General features: G+C 62.6%; 1 protein-coding gene across 6 annotated transcripts in view; it reads right to left on the minus strand.

Moving 5' to 3' along the window:
- Positions 1-21,483, minus strand: part of SBF1 (SET binding factor 1) — a 135,259-nt gene that overhangs the window by 17,536 nt on the left and 96,240 nt on the right. For 4 of the 6 annotated variants that reach the window (XM_086886216.1, XM_086886218.1, XM_086886215.1 and 1 more), the window contains 9 exons: positions 21,197-21,270; positions 20,921-21,116; positions 19,147-19,274; positions 18,458-18,633; positions 13,800-13,939; positions 11,999-12,206; positions 7,356-7,552; positions 5,450-5,587; positions 1,965-2,060 (listed from right to left, as the gene is read on the minus strand). In XM_086886216.1, the coding sequence (XP_086742342.1) occupies positions 1,965-2,060; positions 5,450-5,587; positions 7,356-7,552; positions 11,999-12,206; positions 13,800-13,939; positions 18,458-18,633; positions 19,147-19,274; positions 20,921-21,116; positions 21,197-21,270 (1,353 nt within the window). The remainder of the gene's footprint in view (positions 1-1,964; positions 2,061-5,449; positions 5,588-7,355; positions 7,553-11,998; positions 12,207-13,799; positions 13,940-18,457; positions 18,634-19,146; positions 19,275-20,920; positions 21,117-21,196; positions 21,271-21,483) is intronic. The other 2 variants (XM_086886220.1, XM_086886219.1) reach the window with 1 other exon arrangement.

The following is a 21,483-nucleotide window of genomic DNA, read 5'->3' on the forward strand; positions in this document are numbered from 1 at the left end:
CCCCCCTGGGATCATCACCTGCTCCCCCCTGGGATCATCACCTGCTCCCCCCTGGGATCATCACCTGCTCTGCACTGGGATCATCACCTGCTCATCCCTGGGATCATCACCTGATCTTGCCTGGGATCATCACCTGATCTTGCCTGGGATCATCACCTGCTCTGCACTGGGATCATCACCTGCTCATCCCTGGGATCATCACCTGCTCATCCCTGGGATCATCACCTGCTCTGCACTGGGATCATCACCTGATCTTCCCTGGGATCATCACCTGCTCCTCCCTGGCATCATCACCTGATCTTGCCTGGGATCATCACCTGCTCTCCACTGGGATCATCACCTGCTCCTCACAGGGATCATCACCTGCTCCTCACTGGGATCATCACCTGCTCCCCACTGGGATCATCACCTGATCTTCCCTGGGATCATCACCTGCTCTCCACTGGGATCATCACCTGCTCCTCACTGGGATCATCACCTGCTCTGCACTGGGATCATCACCTGCTCCCCCCTGGGATCATCACCTGATCTTCCCTGGGATCATCACCTGCTCCTCACTGGGATCATCACCTGCTCCCCCCTGGGATCATCACCTGCTCCCCCCTGGGATCATCACCTGATCTTGCCTGGGATCATCACCTGCTCCCCCCTGGGATCATCACCTGCTCCCCCCTGGGATCATCACCTGCTCATCCCTGGGATCATCACCTGATCTTGCCTGGGATCATCACCTGCTCTGCACAGGGATCATCACCTGCTCATCCCAGGGATCATCACCTGATCCTCCCTGGGATCATCACCTGATCCTCCCTGGGATCATCACCTGCTCCCCCCTGGGATCATCACCTGCTCATCCCCCCTGGGATCATCACCTGCTCTGCACTGGGATCATCACCTGCTCTGCACTGGGATCATCACCTGATCTTGCCTGGGATCATCACCTGATCTTCCCTGGGATCATCACCTGCTCTGCACTGGGATCATCACCTGCTCTGCACTGGGATCATCACCTGCTCCTCACAGGGATCATCACCTGCTCCTTACAGGGATCATCACCTGCTCTGCACTGGGATCATCACCTGCTCTGCACTGGGATCATCACCTGATCTTCCCAGGGATCATCACCTGCTCTGCACTGGGATCATCACCTGCTCTGCACTGGGATCATCACCTGATCTTCCCAGGGATCATCACCTGCTCTCCCCTGGGATCATCACCTGCTCATCCCCCCTGGGATCATCACCTGCTCTCCCCTGGGATCATCACCTGCTCCCCCCTGGGATCATCACCTGCTCCTCCCTGGGATCATCACCTGCTCTGCACTGGGATCATCACCTGATCTTCCCAGGGATCATCACCTGCTCCCCCCTGGGATCATCACCTGCTCCCCCCTGGGATCATCACCTGCTCATTCCCCCTGGGATCATCACCTGCTCATCCCCCCTGGGATCATCACCTGCTCATCCCTGGGATCATCACCTGCTCATCCCCCCTGGGATCATCACCTGCTCATCCTCCCTGGGATCATCACCTGCTCATCCCCCCTGGGATCATCACCTGCTCATCCTCCCAGGGATCATCACCTGCTCTGCACTGGGATCATCACCTGCTCATCCTCCCAGGGATCATCACCTGCTCTGCACTGGGATCATCACTGCTCATCCCAGGGATCATCACCTGCTCATCCCCCCTGGGATCATCACCTGCTCTTCCCAGGGATCATCACCTGCTCATCCCCCCTGGGATCATCACCTGCTCTTCCCTGGGATCATCACCTGCTCTTCCCAGGGATCATCACCTGCTCATCCCCCCTGGGATCATCACCTGCTCATCCCAGGGATCATCACCTGCTCTTCCCTGGGATCATCACCTGCTCCCCCCAGAGAAGAATCTACTCTACGAGAGCTGCCCAGGGCTGGGGGTCTGGGTGAGGCCCCCAGGCTGTGCCCCTGCCCCATCCTCACCTCCACGGCTCAAAGTCCCAGGCCCTTCGTCCTTCCCTCCCATCACCTGCTTCATGAGCGATCCCAGCTTAGGCTGCTGCCTCTTGTCGGAGAAATCTGCAGCACCAAGAGAACGTCAGCTCCCGAGGCCGTGCTGGGGCTCCCGAGGCCATCCTGGGCCTCCTGAGGTGCTCCCAAGGCCATCCTGGGGCTCCTGAGGTGCTCCCAAGGCCATCCTGGGGCTCCCGAGGTGCCACTGAGGCCATCCTGGGGCTCCTGAGGTCATCCCAGAGCTCCTGAGGCCGTGCTGGGGCTCCCGAGGTGCCATTCTGGGGCTCCTGAGGTGCCACTGAGGCCATCCTGGGGCTCCTGAGGTCATCCCAGGGCTCCCGAAGCCGTGCTGGGGCTCCTGAGGCCATCCTGGGCCTCCTGAGGTGCTCCCAAGGCCATCCTGGGGCTCCCGAGGTGCCACTGAGGCCATCCTGGGGCTCCTGAGGTCATCCCAGGGCTCCCGAGGCCATGCTGGGACTCCCGAGGCCATTCTGGGGCTCCTGAGGTGCTCCCGAGGCCATCCTGGGGCTCCCGAGGTGCCACTGAGGCCATCCTGGGGCTCCTGAGGTCATCCCAGGGCTCCCAAGGCCATGCCAGGGCTCCCAAGGTACTCCTGGGGCCATTCTGGGGCTCCTGAGGCCACCCTGGAGCTCCTGAGGTGCTCCTGAGGCCATTCTGGGGCTCCTGAGGCCATGATAGGGCTCCTGAGGTGCTCCTGGAGCTCCCAAGGTCCTCCCAAGGCCATCCTGGAGCTCCTGAGGTGCTCCCAAGGCCATTCCAGGGCTCTCAAGGTGCTCCTGGGGCCATTCTGGGGCTTCTGAGGCAATCCTGGGGCTCCCAAAGTGCTCCTGAGGCCATTCTGGGGCTCCCGAGGTGCTCCTGAGGTGCTCCCGGAGCTCCCAAGGTGTTCCCGAGGCTCCCAAGGCCACCCCAGAGCTCCGGAGCCGGGACAAGCGGGGCCGCAGGGACACGGAGCCAGCGCAGGAGGCACCGTCCAGCCGGAGCCACGGCAGAGCAGGGGCAGCCCTGGGGGCAGGGGCTCGGCCCCCAGCCCACCCTGTGCCAGCCCAGCCTGTGCCAGCCCTGCCAGGTCACCTGTGCCAGCCCTGGGCCGAGCCCCGGCTCCGGCCGCGCTCCGGCCGTGTCCCCCCGCAGCAGGAGAGGCCTCGGGGGTGGCCGGACGTTCCTTCCCTTCAGGATCAGGGAGACCCCCCAGAAGGGGCTCCCCAAAGCCCCCCCAGCCCCTGATGTGTGCAGTGAGGATGGGTGGGATGATGGGACAGGATGGGTGGCACTGGGACAGGATGGATGGGACAGGATGGGTGGCACTGGGACAGGGCCGGTGGCACTGGGACAGGAGGGATGGGACAGGATGGGTGGCACTGGGACAGGATGGATGGCACTGGGACAGGATGGATGGGACAGGATGGGTGGCACTGGGACAGGATGGATGGCACTGGGACAGGATGGATGGGACAGGATGGGTGGCACTGGGACAGGAGGGATGGGACAGGATGGGTGGCACTGGGACAGGATGGATGGGACAGGATGGGTGGCACTGGGACAGGAGGGATGGGACAGGATGGGTGGGACAGGATGGATGGGACAGGATGGGTGGCACTGGGACAGGATGGGTGGCACTGGGACAGGGCCGGTGGCACCAGAGTGTCCCAGGGCGTGATGGAGCTCTGTCCTGCAGGGAATGGCCGGTGAGGAATGGCCGGGTGGGAATGGCCGGGTGGGAATGGTCAGTTGGGAATGGTCAGTGAGGAATGGTCAGTTGGGAATGGCCGGGTAGGAATGGCCGGGTGGGAATGGTCGGGTAGGAATGGCCGGGTGGGAATGGCCGGGTGGGAATGGTCGGTTGGGAATGGTCAGTTGGGAATGGCCGGTTGGGAATGGTCAGTTGGGAATGGTCGGTTGGGAATGGCCGGGTGGGAATGGCCGGGTGGGAATGGCCGGGTGGGAATGGTCAGTTGGGAATGGTCAGTTGGGAATGGCCGGTTGGGAATGGCCGGTTGGGAATGGCCGGTTGGGAATGGTCGGTTGGGAATGGTCAGTTGGGAATGGCCGGTTGGGAATGGTCAGTTGGGAATGGCCAGTGAGGAATGGCCGGTTGGGAATGGCCGGTTGGGAATGGTCAGTGAGGAATGGCCGGGTGGGAATGGTCAGTTGGGAATGGCCGGTTGGGAATGGCCGGTTGGGAATGGTCAGTGAGGAATGGCCGGTTGGGAATGGTCAGTTGGGAATGGCCGGGTGGGAATGGTCAGTGAGGAATGGTCAGTTGGGAATGGTCAGTTGGGAATGGCCGGGTGGGAATGGCCGGGTGGGAATGGCCGGGTGGGAATGGCCGGGTGGGAATGGCCGATGAGGAATGGTCAGTGAGGAATGGCCGGTTGGGAATGGCCGGTTGGGAATGGCCGGTTGGGCAGGGCCAGGTGGGAATGGTCAGTTGGGAATGGTCAGTTGGGAATGGCCGGGTGGGAATGGCCGGGTGGGAATGGTCAGTTGGGAATGGCCAGTTGGGAATGGCTGGTTGGGAATGGCCGGGTGGGAATGGTCAGTGAGGAATGGCCAGGTGGGAATGGCTGGGTGGGAATGGTCAGTTGGGAATGGCCGGGTGGGAATGGCCGGGTGGGAATGGCCAGTTGGGAATGGCCGGGTGGGAATGGCCGGGTGGGAATGGCCGGGTGGGAATGGTCAGTTGGGAATGGCCGGGTGGGAATGGTCAGTGAGGAATGGCCAGGTGGGAATGGTCAGTGAGGAATGGCCAGTTGGGAATGGCCGGGTGGGAATGGCCGGTTGGGCAGGGCCGGTTGGGAATGGTCAGTGAGGAATGGCCGGGTGGGAATGGTCAGTGAGGAATGGCCAGTTGGGAATGGCTGGTTGGGACTGGCCGGGTGGGAATGGTCGGTTGGGAATGGCCAGGTGGGAATGGTCAGTGAGGAATGGCCAGTTGGGCAGGGCCGGTAGGGAATGGCCGGTAGGGCAGGGCCGGTTGGGCAGGGCCAGGTGGGCAGGGCCAGGTGGGCAGGGCCGGCAGGGCAGGGCCGGTTGGGCAGGGCCAGGTGGGCAGGGCCAGGTGGGCAGGGCCGGCAGGGCAGGGCCGGCAGGGCAGGGCCGGTTGGGCAGGGCCAGGTGGGCAGGGCCGGTTGGGCAGGGCCAGGTGGGCAGGGCCAGGTGGGCAGGGCCGGCAGGGCAGGGCCAGGTGGGCACACACTCACCGGGGGTCCCCAGCCTGCCCCAGCTCCGTGCACGGGGCTCAGGCAGTGCTGAGACCCTGCTGGGAAGGGTCAGTCCCCAGTCCCAGCCTTTGGCTCCCAGCTCCAGGGACACCGAGATTCCCAATCCCCCGGATCTCCCAAATCCCGGCCCCAGCCAGGGACACCCGGCCGGAGCTGGGGTCCTGCGGGGGACGGGGGGAGCCCCCCGAGCCCCCTCCCCACGTCCCTCACCTGCACTGCTCATGTGAGCCGAGGTGAAGCCGCTCAGGGTGTTGCGCCCGCCGGCGTCCGAGTAGTGGGGCATGGAATTGATGACGGCCTGCAGGTACTTCTCCTGCTCCAGGCTGGTGGAGTCGGCCTGGGAGGGGCCTGCAGGGACAGCCCTGTCACCTCCCAGGGCTGGGACACCCCTGAGTGTCACCTCCCAGGGGTGGGGACAGCCCTGAGTGTCACCTCCCAGAGCTGGGACACCCTAAGTGTCACCTCCCAGGGGTGGGGACAGCCCTGAGTGTCACCTCCCAGGGCTGGGACACCCTGAGTGTCACCTCCCAGGGGTGGGGACAGCCCTGAGTGTCACCTCCCAGGGGTGGGACACCCTGAGTGTCACCTCCCAGGGCTGGGACAGCCCTGTCACCTCCCAGGGCTGGGACACCCCGAGTGTCACCTCCCACAGCTGGGACACCCCCGAGTGTCACCTCCCAGGGCTGGGGACACCCTGAGTGTCACCTCCCACAGCTGGGACACCCCCGAGTGTCACCTCCCAGGGCTGGGACAGCCCTGTCACCTCCCAGGGCTGGGACACCCCGAGTGTCACCTCCCACAGCTGGGACACCCCTGAGTGTCACCTCCCAGGGATGGGGACACCCCTGAGTGTCACATTCCAGAGCTGGGGACACCCCTGTCACCTCCAGGGGCTGGGACACCCCTGAGTGTCACCTCCCAGGGATGGGGACACCCCCAGGTGTCACCACCCCCAGGACCAGGACACCCCCAGGTGCCACCACCCTGAGCCAGGACACCCCGGGTGCCGGCACCCCGAGCCAGGACACCCCAGATGTCACCACCCCCAGGACCAGGACACCCCAGATGTCACCCAGGACCAGGACACCCCGGGTGCCAGCACCCCGAGCCAGGACACCCCAGATGTCACCCCCAAGACCAGGACACCCCAGATGTCACCACCCCCAGGACCAGGACACCCCAGGTGCCAGCACCCCAAGCCAGGACACCCCAGATGTCACCACCCCAAGACCAGGACACCCCAGATGTCACCACCCCAAGACCAGGACACCCCAGATGTCACCCAGGACCAGGACACCCCAGGTGTCACCACCCCAGGACCAGGACACCCCCGTGTGCCAGCACCCCCAGGACCAGGACACCCCAGATGTCACCCCAGGACCAGGACACCCCAGGTGCCACCACCCCCAGGACCAGGACACCCGGGTGCCAGCACCCCGAGGCAGGACACCCCAGATGTCACCACCCCAGGACCAGGGCACCCCCAGGTGTCACCACCCCCAGGACCAGGGCACCCCTGGGTGCCAGCACCCCCAGGACCAGGACACCCCAGATGTCACCCCCAGGACCAGGACACCCCAGGTGCCGGCACCCTGAGCCAGGACACCCCAGATGTCACCCCCAGGACCAGGACACCCCAGGTGACGGCACCCCGAGCCAGGACACCCTGGGTGCCGGCACCCTGAGCCAGGACACCCCAGGTGTCACCACCCCGAGCCAGGACACCCCAGATGTCACCCAGGACCAGGACACCCCAGGTGTCACCACCCCCAGGACCAGGACACCCCAGATGTCACCACCCCCAGGACCAGGACACCCCAGGTGCCAGCACCGCAAGCCAGGACACCCCAGATGTCACCACCCCAAGACCAGGACACCCCAGATGTCACCCAGGACCAGGACACCCCAGGTGCCACCACCCCCAGGACCAGGACACCCCAGGTGCCAGCACCCCCAGGACCAGGACACCCCAGATGTCACCACCCCCAGGGCCAGGACACGCCAGATGTCACCACCCCAGGACCAGGACACCCCAGATGTCACCACCCCCAGGACCAGGACACCCCGGGTGCCAGCACCCCGAGGCGGGGGCGATCCCCCCCAGCTCGGCGCTCACCGGGGGCCGGGGCGTTGGGGGATTTGAAGAGCCCCACGACGCCCTTGCCGTGGAGGCCCCCGGAGCGCAGCAGCACGGCCTTGGTGCGCGAGTTCCTCCAGCACACCACCGGGAAGCGGCTCTGCCGGTAACAGCGCGAGATCCGCTGGATCGTGTTGTCCTGGATGCTCTGCGGCACAATCAGCAGCCCGGGGTAGCTGTGGGCACAGAGCTGCGGGTGACACGGCTCTCCCGGGCCTCGTTAGGGTGTTCATTAACCCCCAACGCCTGGGGTAGCTGTGGGCACAGAGCTGCGGGTGACACGGCTCTCCCGGGCCTCGTTAGGGTGTTCATTAACCCCCAACGCCCGGGATAATTGATCTTCTGGATTGTTCTTTGGAGGCACAGAGCTGCAGGTGACACGGCTCTCCCGAGCCTCGTTAAGGCGTTAATTAACCCCCAACGCCCGGGATAATTGATCTTCTGGATTGTTCCTTGGAGGCACAGAGCTACGGGTGACACCGTTAGGGTGTTAATTAACCCCCACAGCCCGGCCTAATTGATCTCCTGGATTGTTCTTTGGAGGAACAGAGCTGCGGGTGACACGGCTCTCCCAGGCCTCGTTAGGGTGTTAATTAACCCCCAACGCCTGGGATAATTGATCTTCTGGATTGTTCCTTGGAGGCACAAAGCTGGGGGTGACAAAGCTTTCCCCAGGCCTCGTTAGGGTGTTAATTAACCCCCGCAGCCCGGCCTAATTGATCTCCTGGATTGTTCTTTGGAGACACAGAGCTGCGGGTGACACCGTCAGGGTGTTCATTAACCCCCAATGCCCGGGATAATTGATCTTCTGGACTGTTCCTTGGAGGCACAGAGCTACGGGTGACACCGTTAGGGTGTTAATTAACCCCCGCAGCCCGGCCTAATTGATCTCCTGGATTGTTCTTTGGAGGAACAGAGCTACGGGTGACACGGCTCTCCTGAGCCTCGTTAGGGTGTTAATTAACCCCCAACGTCTGGGGTAGCTGTGGGCACAGAGCTGCGGGTGACACGGCTCTCCCAGGCCTCGTTAGGGTGTTAATTAACCCCCAAAGCCTGGGATAATTGATCTTCTGGATTGTTCCTTGGAGGCACAAAGCTGGGGGTGACAAAGCTTTCCCCAGGCCTCGTTAGGGTGTTAATTAACCCCCGCAGCCCGGCCTAATTGATCTCCTGGATTGTTCTTTGGAGACACAGAGCTGCGGGTGACACCGTCAGGGTGTTCATTAACCCCCAATGCCCGGGATAATTGATCTTCTGGACTGTTCCTTGGAGGCACAGAGCTACGGGTGACACCGTTAGGGTGTTAATTAACCCCCGCAGCCCGGCCTAATTGATCTCCTGGATTGTTCTTTGGAGGAACAGAGCTACGGGTGACACCGTTAGGGTGTTAATCAACCCCTGCAGCCCGGCCTAATTGATCTCCTGGATTGTTCTTTGGAGGAACAGAGCTACGGGTGACACGGCTCTCCTGAGCCTCGTTAGGGTGTTAATTAACCCCCAACGTCTGGGGTAGCTGTGGGCACAGAGCTGCGGGTGACACGGCTCTCCCAGGCCTCGTTAGGGTGTTAATTAACCCCCAAAGCCTGGGATAATTGATCTTCTGGATTGTTCTTTGGAGGAACAAAGCTACGGGTGACACCTGGCCCTTGTTAGGGTGTTCATTAACCCCCACAGCCTGGGATAACTGATCTTCTGGATTGTTCTTTGGAGGCACAGAGCTGGGGGTGACACCTGGCCCTTGTTAGGGTGTTCATTAACCCCCAACGCCCGGGATAATTGATCTTCTGGATTGTTCCTTGGAGGCACAGAGCTACGGGTGACACCGTTAGGGTGTTAATTAACCCCCGCAGCCCGGCCTAATTGATCTCCTGGATTGTTCTTTGGAGGAACAGAGCTGCGGGTGACACGGCTCTCCCGGGCCTCGTTAGGGTGTTAATTAACCCCCAATGCCCGGGGTAATTGATCTTCTGGATTGTTCTTTGGAGGCACAGAGCTGCGGGTGACACGGATCTCTCGTTAGGGTGTTAATTAACCCCCACAGCCTGGGATAATTGACCTTCTGGATTGTTCTTTGGAGAAACAAAGCTATGGGTGACACCTGGCCCTTGTTAGGGTGTTCATTAACCCCCAACGCCCAGGATAATTGATCTTCTAGATTGTTCTTTGGAGGAACAAAGCTGGGGGTGACACGGATCTCTTGTTAGGGTGTTAATTAACCCCCACAGCCTGGGATAATTGACCTTCTGGATTGTTCTTTGGAGGAACAAAGCGGGGGGTGACACAGCTCTCCTCGCCCTCGTTAGGGTGTTAATTAACCCCCACAGCCCGGGCTAATTGATCTTCTGGATTGTTCTTTGGATTGTTAGGTGGAAACTCCGGGTGGGGAAAGCCAACCTGACACAGGGAGCACGGCCCGAGGGGGTAACGGCACCTGGGAGCCGGGTTATGGACAAACAGGGACAGGAGTGACCAGGGATGGGGTCAGCCATGGACAGGAGTGACCAGGGATGATGGTCATCCAAGGACAGGAGTGACCAGGGATGGGGTCATCCAAGGACAGGAGTGACCAGGGATGGTGGTCATCCAAGGACAGGAGTGACCAGGGATGGGGTCAGCCATGGACAGGAGTGACCAGGGATGGTGGTCATCCAAGGACAGGAGTGACCAGGGATGGTGGTCATCCAAGGACAGGAGTGACCAGGGATGGGGTCAGCCATGGACAGGAGTGACCAGGGATGGTGGTCAGCCATGGACAGGAGTGACCAGGGACGGGGTCATCCAAGGACAGGAGTGACCAGGGATGGTGGTCAGCCATGGACAGGAGTGACCAGGGACGGGGTCAGCCAAGAACAGGAGTGACCAGGGATGGTGGTCAGCCAAGAACAGGAGTGACCAGGGATGGTGGTCAGCCATGGACAGGAGTGACCAGGGATGGTGGTCAGCCATGGACAGGAGTGACCAGGGATGGTGGTCAGCCATGGACAGGAGTGACCAGGGACGGGGTCATCCAAGGACAGGAGTGACCAGGGATGGGGTCAGCCATGGACAGGAGTGACCAGGGATGGTGGTCAGCCATGGACAGGAGTGACCAGGGATGGTGGTCAGCCAAGAACAGGAGTGACCAGGGATGGTGGTCAGCCATGGACAGGAGTGACCAGGGATGGTGGTCAGCCATGGACAGCAGTGACCAAGGCTCAAAGTCCGGGATCCCCAGGGATGTACCGGGACCAACAGGAACCCACCAGGACCCTCAGGAACCCACAGGAACCCACCAGAAACCCACAGGATCCTCAGGAACCCACAGGAAACCACCAGGGCCCAGAGGAACCCACCAGGACCCTCAGGAACCCACAGGAACCCACCAGGAACCCATCACGACCCATAGGAACCCACCAGGAACCCATAGGAACCCACCAAGACCCTCAGGAACCCACAGGATCCTCAGGAACCCCCCAGGACCCCCAGGACCCAGAGGAACCCACAGGAACCCACCAGGACCCACAGGGACCCTCAGGAACCCCCCAGGACCCACAGGAAACCACAGGAACCCACAGGAACCCACCAGGAACCCATAGGAACCCACAGGGACCCTCAGGAACCCACCAGGAACCCACAGGGACCCACAGGAACCCACAGGAACCCCCCAGGACCCAGAGGAACCCACAGAAACCCACCAAGACCCTCAGGAACCCACCAGAACCCTCAGGAAACCACCAGGAACCCACCAGTACCCACCAGGAACCCATAGGAACCCATCAGGACCCACCAGGAACCCATAGGAACCCATCAGGACCCAGAGGAACCCCCCAGAACCCCCCAGGACCCTCAGGAACCCCCCAGGACCCACAGGAACCCACCAGGACCCACAGGACCCTCAGGACCCCCAGGACCCCCCAGGACCCAGAGGAACCCACCAGGACCCACAGGACCCTCAGGAACCCACCAGGACCCACAGGAACCCACCAGGACCCACAGGAACCCACCAGGACCCACAGGACCCTCAGGAACCCACCAGGACCCACAGGAACCCACCAGGAACCCACCAGGAACCCACCAGGACCCACAGGAACCCACAGGGACCCTCAAGAACCCCCCAGGACCCAGAGGAACCCTCCAGGACCCACCAGGACCCACAGGAACCCACCAGGACCCACAGGACCCTCAGGAACCCACCAGGACCCTCAGGAACCCACCAGGACTCACCAGTACCCCCCAGGACCCAGAGGAACCCCCCAGGACCCACAGGAACCCACAGGATCCTCAGGAACCCACCAGGACCCACAGGACCCTCCAGAACCCACCAGGAACCCACCAGGAACCCATAGGAACCCACAGGGACCCTCAGGAACCCACAGGGACCCACAGGAACCCACAGGAACCCATCAGGACCCACAGGAACCCATCAGGACCCACAGAAACCCACAGGAACCCACCAGGAACCCACCAGTACCCACCAGGAACCCATAGGAACCCACCAGGACCCAGAGGAACCCCCCAGAACCCTCAGGAACCCCCCAGGACCCACAGGAACCCACCAGGACCCAGAGGAACCCCCCAGAACCCCCCAGGACCCTCAGGAACCCCCCAGGACCCATGGAGAGTGGCGGGCCGCGCCGGCTCACCTGCGGCAGATGGCGTACATGCGGTTGACGGTGGAGATGCGGAAGGGCTCGTTCTTGGAGCGCGTCAGGCTGCTGCTCAGCGTGCCCAACCCCAGGCGCTGGTAGTCCCGGCAACAGGCGCGCTCCACCACGTGCGTCATGGTCATCTTCTCCGACGGCCTCACCGTGCTGCCGGGCGTCAGCGTGCTCCTGTCCAGCTCCTCGGACACTGCGGGGACGCGGCGGCGCTGGGCACGGTGTCCTGGGGCCCACGCTGACCGCCCACCCGCCGTGCTGGGGTCACTGCCCAACTGTCACCCCGAAAGCTTTGGAGCTTGGGGACACCGTTCCTGAAGAACTGTCCCAGGACAGTAACTACAAACATGGAGAGGTGTGCGGTCCTGGTGACAGTGTCACCTCTCCCTGTCACCAGGCAGTGACAGTGTCACCTCTCCCTGTCACCATCATGGTGTCACCTCTCCCTGTCCCCAGCACGGTGACAGTGTCACCTCTCCCTGTCCCCATCATGGTGAGTGTCACCTCTCCCTGTCCCCAGCACAGTAACAGTGTCACCTCTCCTTGTCCCCAGGCAGTGACAGTGTCACCTCTCCCTGTCCCCAGCACAGGAACAGTGTCACCTCTCCCTGCCCCCAGGCAGTGACAGTGTCACCTCTCCCTGTCCCCAGGCAGGGACAGTGTCACCTCTCCCTGTCCCCATCATGGTGACAGTGTCACCCCACCCTGTCCCCAGCACAGGGACAGTGTCACCTCTCCCTGTCCCCAGCACGGTGACAGTGTCACCTCTCCCTGTCCCCAGGCAGTGACAGTGTCACCCCACCCTGTCCCCAGCACAGTGACAGTGTCACCTCTCCCTGTCCCCAGCACGATGACAGTGTCACCTCTCCCTGTCCCCAGCACGGTGACAGTGTCACCTCTCCCTGTCACCAGCACGGTGACAGTGTCACCTCTCCCTGTCCCCACTGCAGTGACAGTGTCACCTCTCCCTGTCCCCAGGTAGTGACAGTGTCACCTCTCCCTGTCCCCAGGCAGTGACAGTGTCACCCCACCCTGTCCCCAGGCAGTGACAGTGTCACCTCTCCCTGTCCCCAGCACGGTGACAGTGTCACCTCTCCCTGTCCCCACTGCAGTGACAGTGTCACCTCTCCCTGTCCCCAGGCAGTGACAGTGTCACCCCACCCTGTCCCCAGGCAGTGACAGTGTCACCTCTCCCTGTCCCCAGCACAGTGACAGTGTCACCTCTCCCTGTCCCCGCTGCAGTGACAGTGTCACCTCTCCCTGTCCCCATCATGGTGACAGTGTCACCTCTCCCTGTCCCCAGGCAGTGACAGTGTCACCCCACCCTGTCCCCAGGCAGTGACAGTGTCACCTCTCCCTGTCCCCAGCACGGTGACAGTGTCACCTCTCCCTGTCCCCACTGCAGTGACAGTGTCACCTCTCCCTGTCCCCAGGCAGTGACAGTGTCACCCCACCCTGTCCCCAGGCAGTGACAGTGTCACCTCTCCCTGTCCCGAGCACAGTGACAGTGTCACCTCCCCCTGTCCCCATCATGGTGACAGTGTCACCTCTCCCTGTCCCCAGCACAGTGACAGTGTCACCTCTCCCTGTCCCCAGGCAGTGACAGTGCCACCTCTCCCTGTCCCCAGCACAGTGACAGTGCCACCTCTCCCTGTCCCCATCATGGTGACAGTGTCACCTCTCCCTGTCCCCAGCACAGTGACAGTGTCACCTCTCCCTGTCCCCAGGCAGTGACAGTGTCACCTCTCCCTGTCCCCAGCACAGTGACAGTGTCACCTCTCCCCACCTGAGATCTCGTCCTCGTTGTCCTCGGGGAAGTTGTGGCTGCCGCGCTGTTCCCAGGCGGGCGGGGTGTACTTCTTGCGGGTGACGTACTGCCGGCCGATGGTCCTCTTGGCGTTCTTCACCAGGTTCTTGGACAGCGTCCTGGGGACACGGGGACGGCGCTGTCACCCGCTGTCACCCGGCCACCGCCGCTCCGGGGGGTTTGGGGTGCTGGGGACCCCCCCTCGGGACCCCCGGGGACGCGGCCACACGGGAGGGGAGGGGAGATCCAAAGCACAGCGAGGGATGGGGATCCAGAATGGGGATCCAGCACGGGGATCCAGCACGGGGATCCAGCATGAGGATCCAGCATGAGGATCCAGCACGGGGATCCAGAATGGGGATCCAGCACGGGGATCCAGCACGGGGATCCAGCATGGGGATCCAGAATGGGGATCCAGCTGGGGATCCAGCTGGGGATCCAGCACGGGGATCCAGCACGGGGATCCACCATGGGGATCCAGCACGGGGATCCAGCACGGGGATCCAGCATGGGGATCCAGCACGGGGATCCAGCACGGGGATCCAGCACGGGGATCCAGCACGGGGATCCACCATGGGGATCCAGCTGGGGATCCAGAATGGGGATCAGTGCAGGGATCCAGAACAAGGATCCAGCACAGGGACCAGGGGATCCATGGTAATGTCATTGCCAGCCAAGCCTGGGCTCAGGACTGCAGCCAGGACTGCAGGACAATGTCCCCATGTCACCCAGTGCTGCAGGACAATGTCCCTGAGTCACCCAACACTGCAGGACAATGTCCCTGAGTCACCCAGCACTGCAGGACAATGTCCCCATGTCACCCAGCACTGCAGGACAATGTCCCCAGGTCACCCAGCACTGCAGGACAATGTCCCTGTGTCACCCAGCACTGCAGGACAATGTCCCCATGTCACCCAGCTCTGCAGGACAATGTCCCCGTGTCACCCAGCTCTGCAGGACAATGTCCCCGTGTCACCCAGCACTGCAGGACAATGTCCCTGAGTCACCCAGCACTGCAGGACAATGTCCCCATGTCACCCAGCACTGCAGGACAATGTCCCCAGGTCACCCAGCACTGCAGGACAATGTCCCTGTGTCACCCAGCACTGCAGGACAATGTCCCCAGGTCACCCAGCTCTGCAGGACAATGTCCCCGTGTCACCCAGCACTGCAGGACAATGTCCCCAGGTCACCCAGCACTGCAGGACAATGTCCCCGTGTCACCCAGCACTGCAGGACAATGTCCCTGAGTCACCCAGCACTGCAGGACAATGTCCCCAGGTCACCCAGCACTGCAGGACAATGTCCCCGTGTCACCCAGCACTGCAGGACAATGTCCCCAGGTCACCCAGCACTGCAGGACAATGTCCCCAGGTCACCCAGCACTGCAGGACAATGTCCCCGTGTCTCCCAGCTCTGCAGGACAATGTCCCTGAGTCACCCAGCACTGCAGGACAATGTCCCCAGGTCACCCAGCACTGCAGGACAATGTCCCCAGGTCACCCAGCACTGCAGGACAATGTCCCCGTGTCTCCCAGCTCTGCAGGACAATGTCCCTGAGTCACCCAGCGCTGCAGGACAATGTCCCCAGGTCACCCAGCGCTGCAGGACAATGTCCCCAGGTCACCCAGCACTGCAGGACAATGTCCCCAGGTCACCCAGCGCTGCAGGACAATGTCCCCAGGTCACCCAGCTCTGCAGGACAATGTCCCTGAGTTACCCAGCACTGCAGGACAATGTCCCCGTGTCACCCAGCACTGCAGGACAATGTCCCTGAGTCACCCAGCGCTGCAGGACAATGTCCCTGTGTCACCCAGCACTGCAGGACAATGTCCCCATGTCACCCAGCTCTGCAGGACAATGTCCCTGTGTCACCCAGCACTGCAGGACAATGTCCCCAGGTCACCCAGGCCACTGGAGCCCCTCCTGTGGGACCCCTCCTCAGGCAGGGATGTCACTGCAGCCTGTCCCCACTCCCCAGAGTGACTGTGGGGCTGGGGACAGCCGGGGACAGGGGACACCTGCAGCCCTGCCAGGAGGGGACAGCTGGGGACAGGGACAGGAGGAGAGGGAACGGCCTCAGGCTGGGCCAGGACAGGCTCAGGGGGATTTTTGGGAATTCTCTCCTGGAAAAGGAAAGGGCTGTGCAGGGGTGGGGTCCCCATCCCTGCAGGGAGTTCAGACCGTGGGGATGTGGCACTTGGGGACAGGGACAGGGAATGGCTGCAGTCACTGGGAGGGATTTTGGGGACAGGGAATGATTGGAATCACTGTCTGGGAGGGATTTTGGGGACAGGGAATGGCTGGAATCACTGTCTGGGAGGGATTTTGGGGACAGGGAATGATTGGAATCACTGTCTGGGAAGGTTTTTAGGGATAGGGAATGATTGGAATCACTGTCTGGGAGGGATTTTGGGGACAGGGAATGATTGGAATCACTGTCTGGGAGGGATTTTGGGGACAGGGAATGATTGGAATCACTGTCTGGGAGGGATTTTGGGGACAGGGAATGGCTGGAATCACTGTCTGGGAGGGATTTTGGGGACAGGGAATGGCTGGAATCACCGTCTGGGAGGGATTTTGGGGACAGGGAATGGCTGGAATCACTGTCTGGGAGGGATTTTGGGGACAGGGAATGGCTGGAATCACTGTCTGGGAGGGATTTTGGGGACAGGGAATGATTGGAATCACTGTCTGGGAAGGATTTTGGGGACAGGGAATGGCTGGAATCACTGTCTGGGAGGGATTTTGGGGACAGGGAATGATTGGAATCACTGTCTGGGAGGGATTTTGGGGACAGGGAATGATTGGAATCACTGTCTGGGAGGGATTTTGGGGACAGGGAATGGCTGGAATCACTGTCTGGGAGGGATTTTGGGGACAGGGAATGATTGGAATCACTGTCTGGGAAGGATTTTGGGGACAGGGAATGATTGGAATCACTGTCTGGGAGGGATTTTGGGGACAGGGAATGATTGGAATCACTGGGAGGGATTTTGGGGACAGGGAATGGCTGGAATCACTGTCTGGGAGGGATTTTGGGGACAGGGAATGATTGGAATCACTGGGAAGGATTTTGGGGACAGGGAATGATTGGAATCACTGTCTGGGAGGGATTTTGGGGACAGGGAATGGCTGGAATCACTGTCTGGGAGGGATTTTGGGGACAGGGAATGATTGGAATCACCGTCTGGGAGGGATTTTGGGGACAGGGAATGGCTGGAATCACTGTCTGGGAAGGATTTTGGGGACAGGGAATGCTTGGAATCACTGTCTGGGAGGGATTTTGGGGACAGGGAATGGCTGGAATCACTGTCTGGGAGAGATTTTGGGGACAGGGAATGATTGGAATCACTGGGAAGGATTTTGGGGACAGGGAATGATTGGAATCACTGTCTGGGAGGGATTTTGGGGACAGGGAATGGCTGGAATCACTGTCGGGGAGGGATTTTGGGGACAGGGAATGGCTGGAATCACTGTCTGGGAGGGATTTTGGGGACAGGGAATGGCTGGAATCACTGTCTGGGAGGGATTTTGGGGACAGGGAATGATTGGAATCACTGTCTGGGAGGGATTTTGGGGACAGGGAATGGCTGGAATCACTGTCTGGGAGGGATTTTGGGGACAGGGAATAGCTGGAATCACTGTCTGGGAGGGATTTTGGGGACAGGGAATGATTGGAATCACTGTCTGGGAGGGATTTTGGGGACAGGGAATGATTGGAATCACTGTCTGGGAGGGATTTTGGGGACAGGGAATGATTGGAATCACTGTCTGGGAAGGATTTTGGGGACAGGGAATGGCTGGAATCACTGTCTGGGAAGGATTTTGGGGACAGGGAATGATTGGAATCACTGTCTGGGAAGGATTTTGGGGACAGGGAATGGCTGGAATCACTGTCTGGGAGGGATTTTGGGGACAGGGAATGGCTGGAATCACTGTCTGGGAGGGATTTTGGGGACAGGGAATGGCTGGAATCACTGTCTGGGAAGGATTTTGGGGACATGGAATGATTGGAATCACTGTCTGGGAGGGATTTTGGGGACAGGGAATGGCTGGAATCACTGTCTGGGAAGGATTTTGGGGACAGGGAATGATTGGAATCACTGTCTGGGAGGGATTTTGGGGACAGGGAATGGCTGGAATCACTGTCTGGGAGGGATTTTGGGGACAGGGAATGGCTGGAATCACTGTCTGGGAAGGATTTTGGGGACATGGAATGATTGGAATCACTGTCTGGGAGGGATTTTGGGGACAGGGAATGGCTGGAATCACTGTCTGGGAAGGATTTTGGGGACAGGGAATGATTGGAATCACTGTCTGGGAAGGTTTTTAGGGATAGGGAATGATTGGAATCACTGTCTGGGAGGGATTTTGGGGACAGGGAATGGCTGGAATCACTGTCTGGGAAGGATTTTGGGGACAGGGAATGGCTGGAATCACTGTCTAGGAGGGATTTTCCACCCCTGAGGATTCTCTGATCCCCAGGCTGGGTGTGAGCGAGGCGGGCTCAGCTCCCCGTGCCCCACCCCTGGGTGACTCCTGGGTGACCCCTGGGTGACTCCTGGGTGACACAGGGGACAGGAGGGGTGTCCCTGAGGCGCTCCCGGGTGTCACCCCCTGTCCTGTCCTGTCACCTGAGCGAGGGGTTCTTGTCCTTGGCCTTGGGCTGCATGGCCTGCTTGGGGGACTGGCCCGCGGTGAAGGCGAAGGTGCCGCGCACGTGCTGGGGGTAGCGCAGCTTGTGCAGATGTTTCCGGAAGATCTCGGCGCTGTCCGAGGCCACCTCCTCGTCGAAGGCGATCTTCAGCAGCTGTGGGGACACCGGGGTGGTGACACCGGGGAGGTGACAGCGGGCTCAGGACAGGGGACAGCGGCCGGAGCCAGCCGGGAGCGGCGGGGCCCTCGCTGCGTTCCCGTTCCCCCGGAGCCCCGAGTGCCGCTCCTCCCGCGGGGGCTGCGGCTCCGGGAGCTCTGCCCCGGCTCAAAGGTCACCAAGTGTCACCAAGTGTCACCAAGTGTCCCATCCCCGGTGGTCCCCACCCTCAATGATCCACAGGGGTTGTGCTGTGATGTCCCCAAATGTCCCATCCCTGGTGGTCCCCAGCCTTGGTGACCCATGGGGGTTGTGCTGTGATGTCCCCAGCTGTCCCCAGGTGTCTCCAGGTGTCCCCAAGGCTGTCCCCAGCTGTCCCCAGCTGTCTCCAGGTGTCCCCAGCTGTCTCCAGGTGTCCCCAGGTGTCCCCAAGGTGTCCCCAAGGTGTCCCCAGGTGTCCCCAGGTGTCCCCAGCTGTCCCCAGGTGTCCCCAGGTGTCCCCAGTGTCACCTGGAAGGTGCAGGAGCGCAGCTGCAGTCCCTCCTGGATGAACTGATCCGCCTGTGCCTGGATGCTGATCTTCTTCTCCTTGGTGAGCGCGGCGATGGGGAAGGACCGGATCACCACCTGCTCCCCCACTGGGCACGGGACACAGCCGGTCACACCCAGCCTGCCCCGGCCAGGGGACTGTCCCTCCATGGCCCAGGGGACACAGCCGGTCACACCCAGCCTGCCCCGGGGACCGTCCCACCGGGGGACAGGGGACACAGCCGGTCACACCCAGCCTGTCCTGGCCAGGGGACTGTCCCTCCATGGCCCAGGGGACACAGCCGGTCACACCCAGCCTGCCCCGGCCAGGGGACTGTCCCTCCATGGCCCAGGGGACACAGCCGGTCACACCCAGCCTGCCCCGGCCAGGGGACTGTCCCTCCATGGCCCAGGGGACACAGCCGGTCACACCCAGCCTGCCCTGGCCAGGGGACTGTCCCTCCATGGCCCAGGGGACACAGCTGGTCACACCCAGCCTGCCCTGGCCAGGGGACTGTCCCTCCATGGCCCAGGGGACACAGCCGGTCACACCCAGCCTGCCCCGGCCAGGGGACTGTCCCTCCATGGCCCAGGGGACACAGCGGCCAGGAACAGAGCCCTGGATCCCCTGGGATCACTGACCCTGATCCAGCCCCTGATCCCCTGGGACCACTGATCCTGATCCCCGGGATCACTGATCCTCCTCCCCAGGGACCCCTGACCCACCCCCATTCCCAGGGACCCCCGACCCCCCCATGTCCCCCAGGGACCCCTGACCCACCCCCATCCCCAGGGACCCCTGACCCCACCCATGCCCCCCAGGGACCCCTGACCCCCCCCATGCCCCCCAGGGACCCCTGACCTCACCCCCATCCCCAGGGACCCCTGACCCCCCCATGCCCCCCAGGGACCCCTGACCCACCCCCATCCCCAGGGACCCCTGACCTCCCCATGCCCCCCAGGGACCCCTGACCTCACCCCCATCCCCAGGGACCCCTGACCCCCCCATGCCCCCCAGGGACCCCTGACCCACCCCCATGCCCCCCAGGGACCCCCGACCCCCCCATGCCCCCCAGGGACTCCTGACCCCCCCATGTCCCCCAGGGACCCCCGACCCCCCCCATGCCCCCCAGGGACCCCTGACCCCCCCATGTCCCCCAGGGACCCCTGACCCCCCCCATGCCCCCCAGTGACCCCCGACCCCCCCATGCCCCCCAGGGACCCCCGACCCCCCCATGTCCCCCAGGGACCCCTGACCCACCCCCATCCCCAGGGACCCCTGACCTCCCCATGCCCCCCAGGGACCCCCGACCCCCCCATGTCCCCCAGGGACCCCTGACCCACCCCCATCCCCAGGGACCCCTGACCTCCCCATGCCCCCCAGGGACCCCCGACCCCCCCATGCCCCCCAGGGACCCCCGACCCCCCCCCCCATCCCCAGGGACCCCCGACCCCCCCATGTCCCCCAGGTACCCCTGACCCCCCCATGCCCCCCAGGGACCCCTGACCCACCCCCATCCCCAGGCCCCCCCGACCCCCCCATGCCCCCCAGGGACCCCTGACCCACCCCCATCCCCAGGGACCCCTGACCTCCCCATGTCCCCCAGGTACCCCTGACCCCCCCATGCCCCCCAGGGACCCCTGACCCCCCCCATCCCCAGGTACCCCCGACCCCCCCATGCCCCCCAGGGACCCCCGACCCCCCCCATGCCCCCCCGGGGTGTCCGGGGCCGTTTCCCGAGGCTCAGCCCCTCACCCAGGGGGTCCGTGGGGGTCCCCTTGAAGATGATCCTGTAGGTGGTGAGGAACACGGCCCCCTCAGCGGGGAGCAGGGGGGGTCCCCCGGCGCTGCCCCCCGCCGCCTCCTCGCGCCCGTCGGGCATCAGGTACACGCGGAGCCCCTCCAGCACGCACTCCTCCCCCAGCAGCAGCGCGGGCCGCAGCAGCTTGGGCTGGGGGAACAACGGGGGGCTCGTGGGGAGGGTCCCGGAGCCCCCAGGACCCCCCTCCCAGCCCCGAGGGGCGTCCCCACCTTCTGGATGGGAGGGAGCCTCTTGCTCTCCCTGTGCACGGCGTCCAGGGTCTCGATGTGCATCTGCACGATGTCTGTGGCACAGGGAGTGAGTTCTGTGCTAATCACACCTGTCCTGCCCCCAAACCCCACCTGTCCTGCCCCCAAACCCCACCTGCCCCACCCAAACCCCACCCAAATCCCTCCCACATGTCCTGCCCCAATTCCACCTGTCCTGTCCCAATCCCACCCAAATCCCACCTGTCCTGCCCAAAATCCCACCTGTCCTACCTGAATCTCACCTGTCC

The sequence above is a fragment of the Cyanistes caeruleus genome, chromosome 4, assembly GCF_971803275.1.
Source record: "Cyanistes caeruleus chromosome 4, bCyaCae1.hap1.1, whole genome shotgun sequence".
In the NCBI taxonomy this organism is placed as follows: Eukaryota; Metazoa; Chordata; class Aves; order Passeriformes; family Paridae; genus Cyanistes; species Cyanistes caeruleus.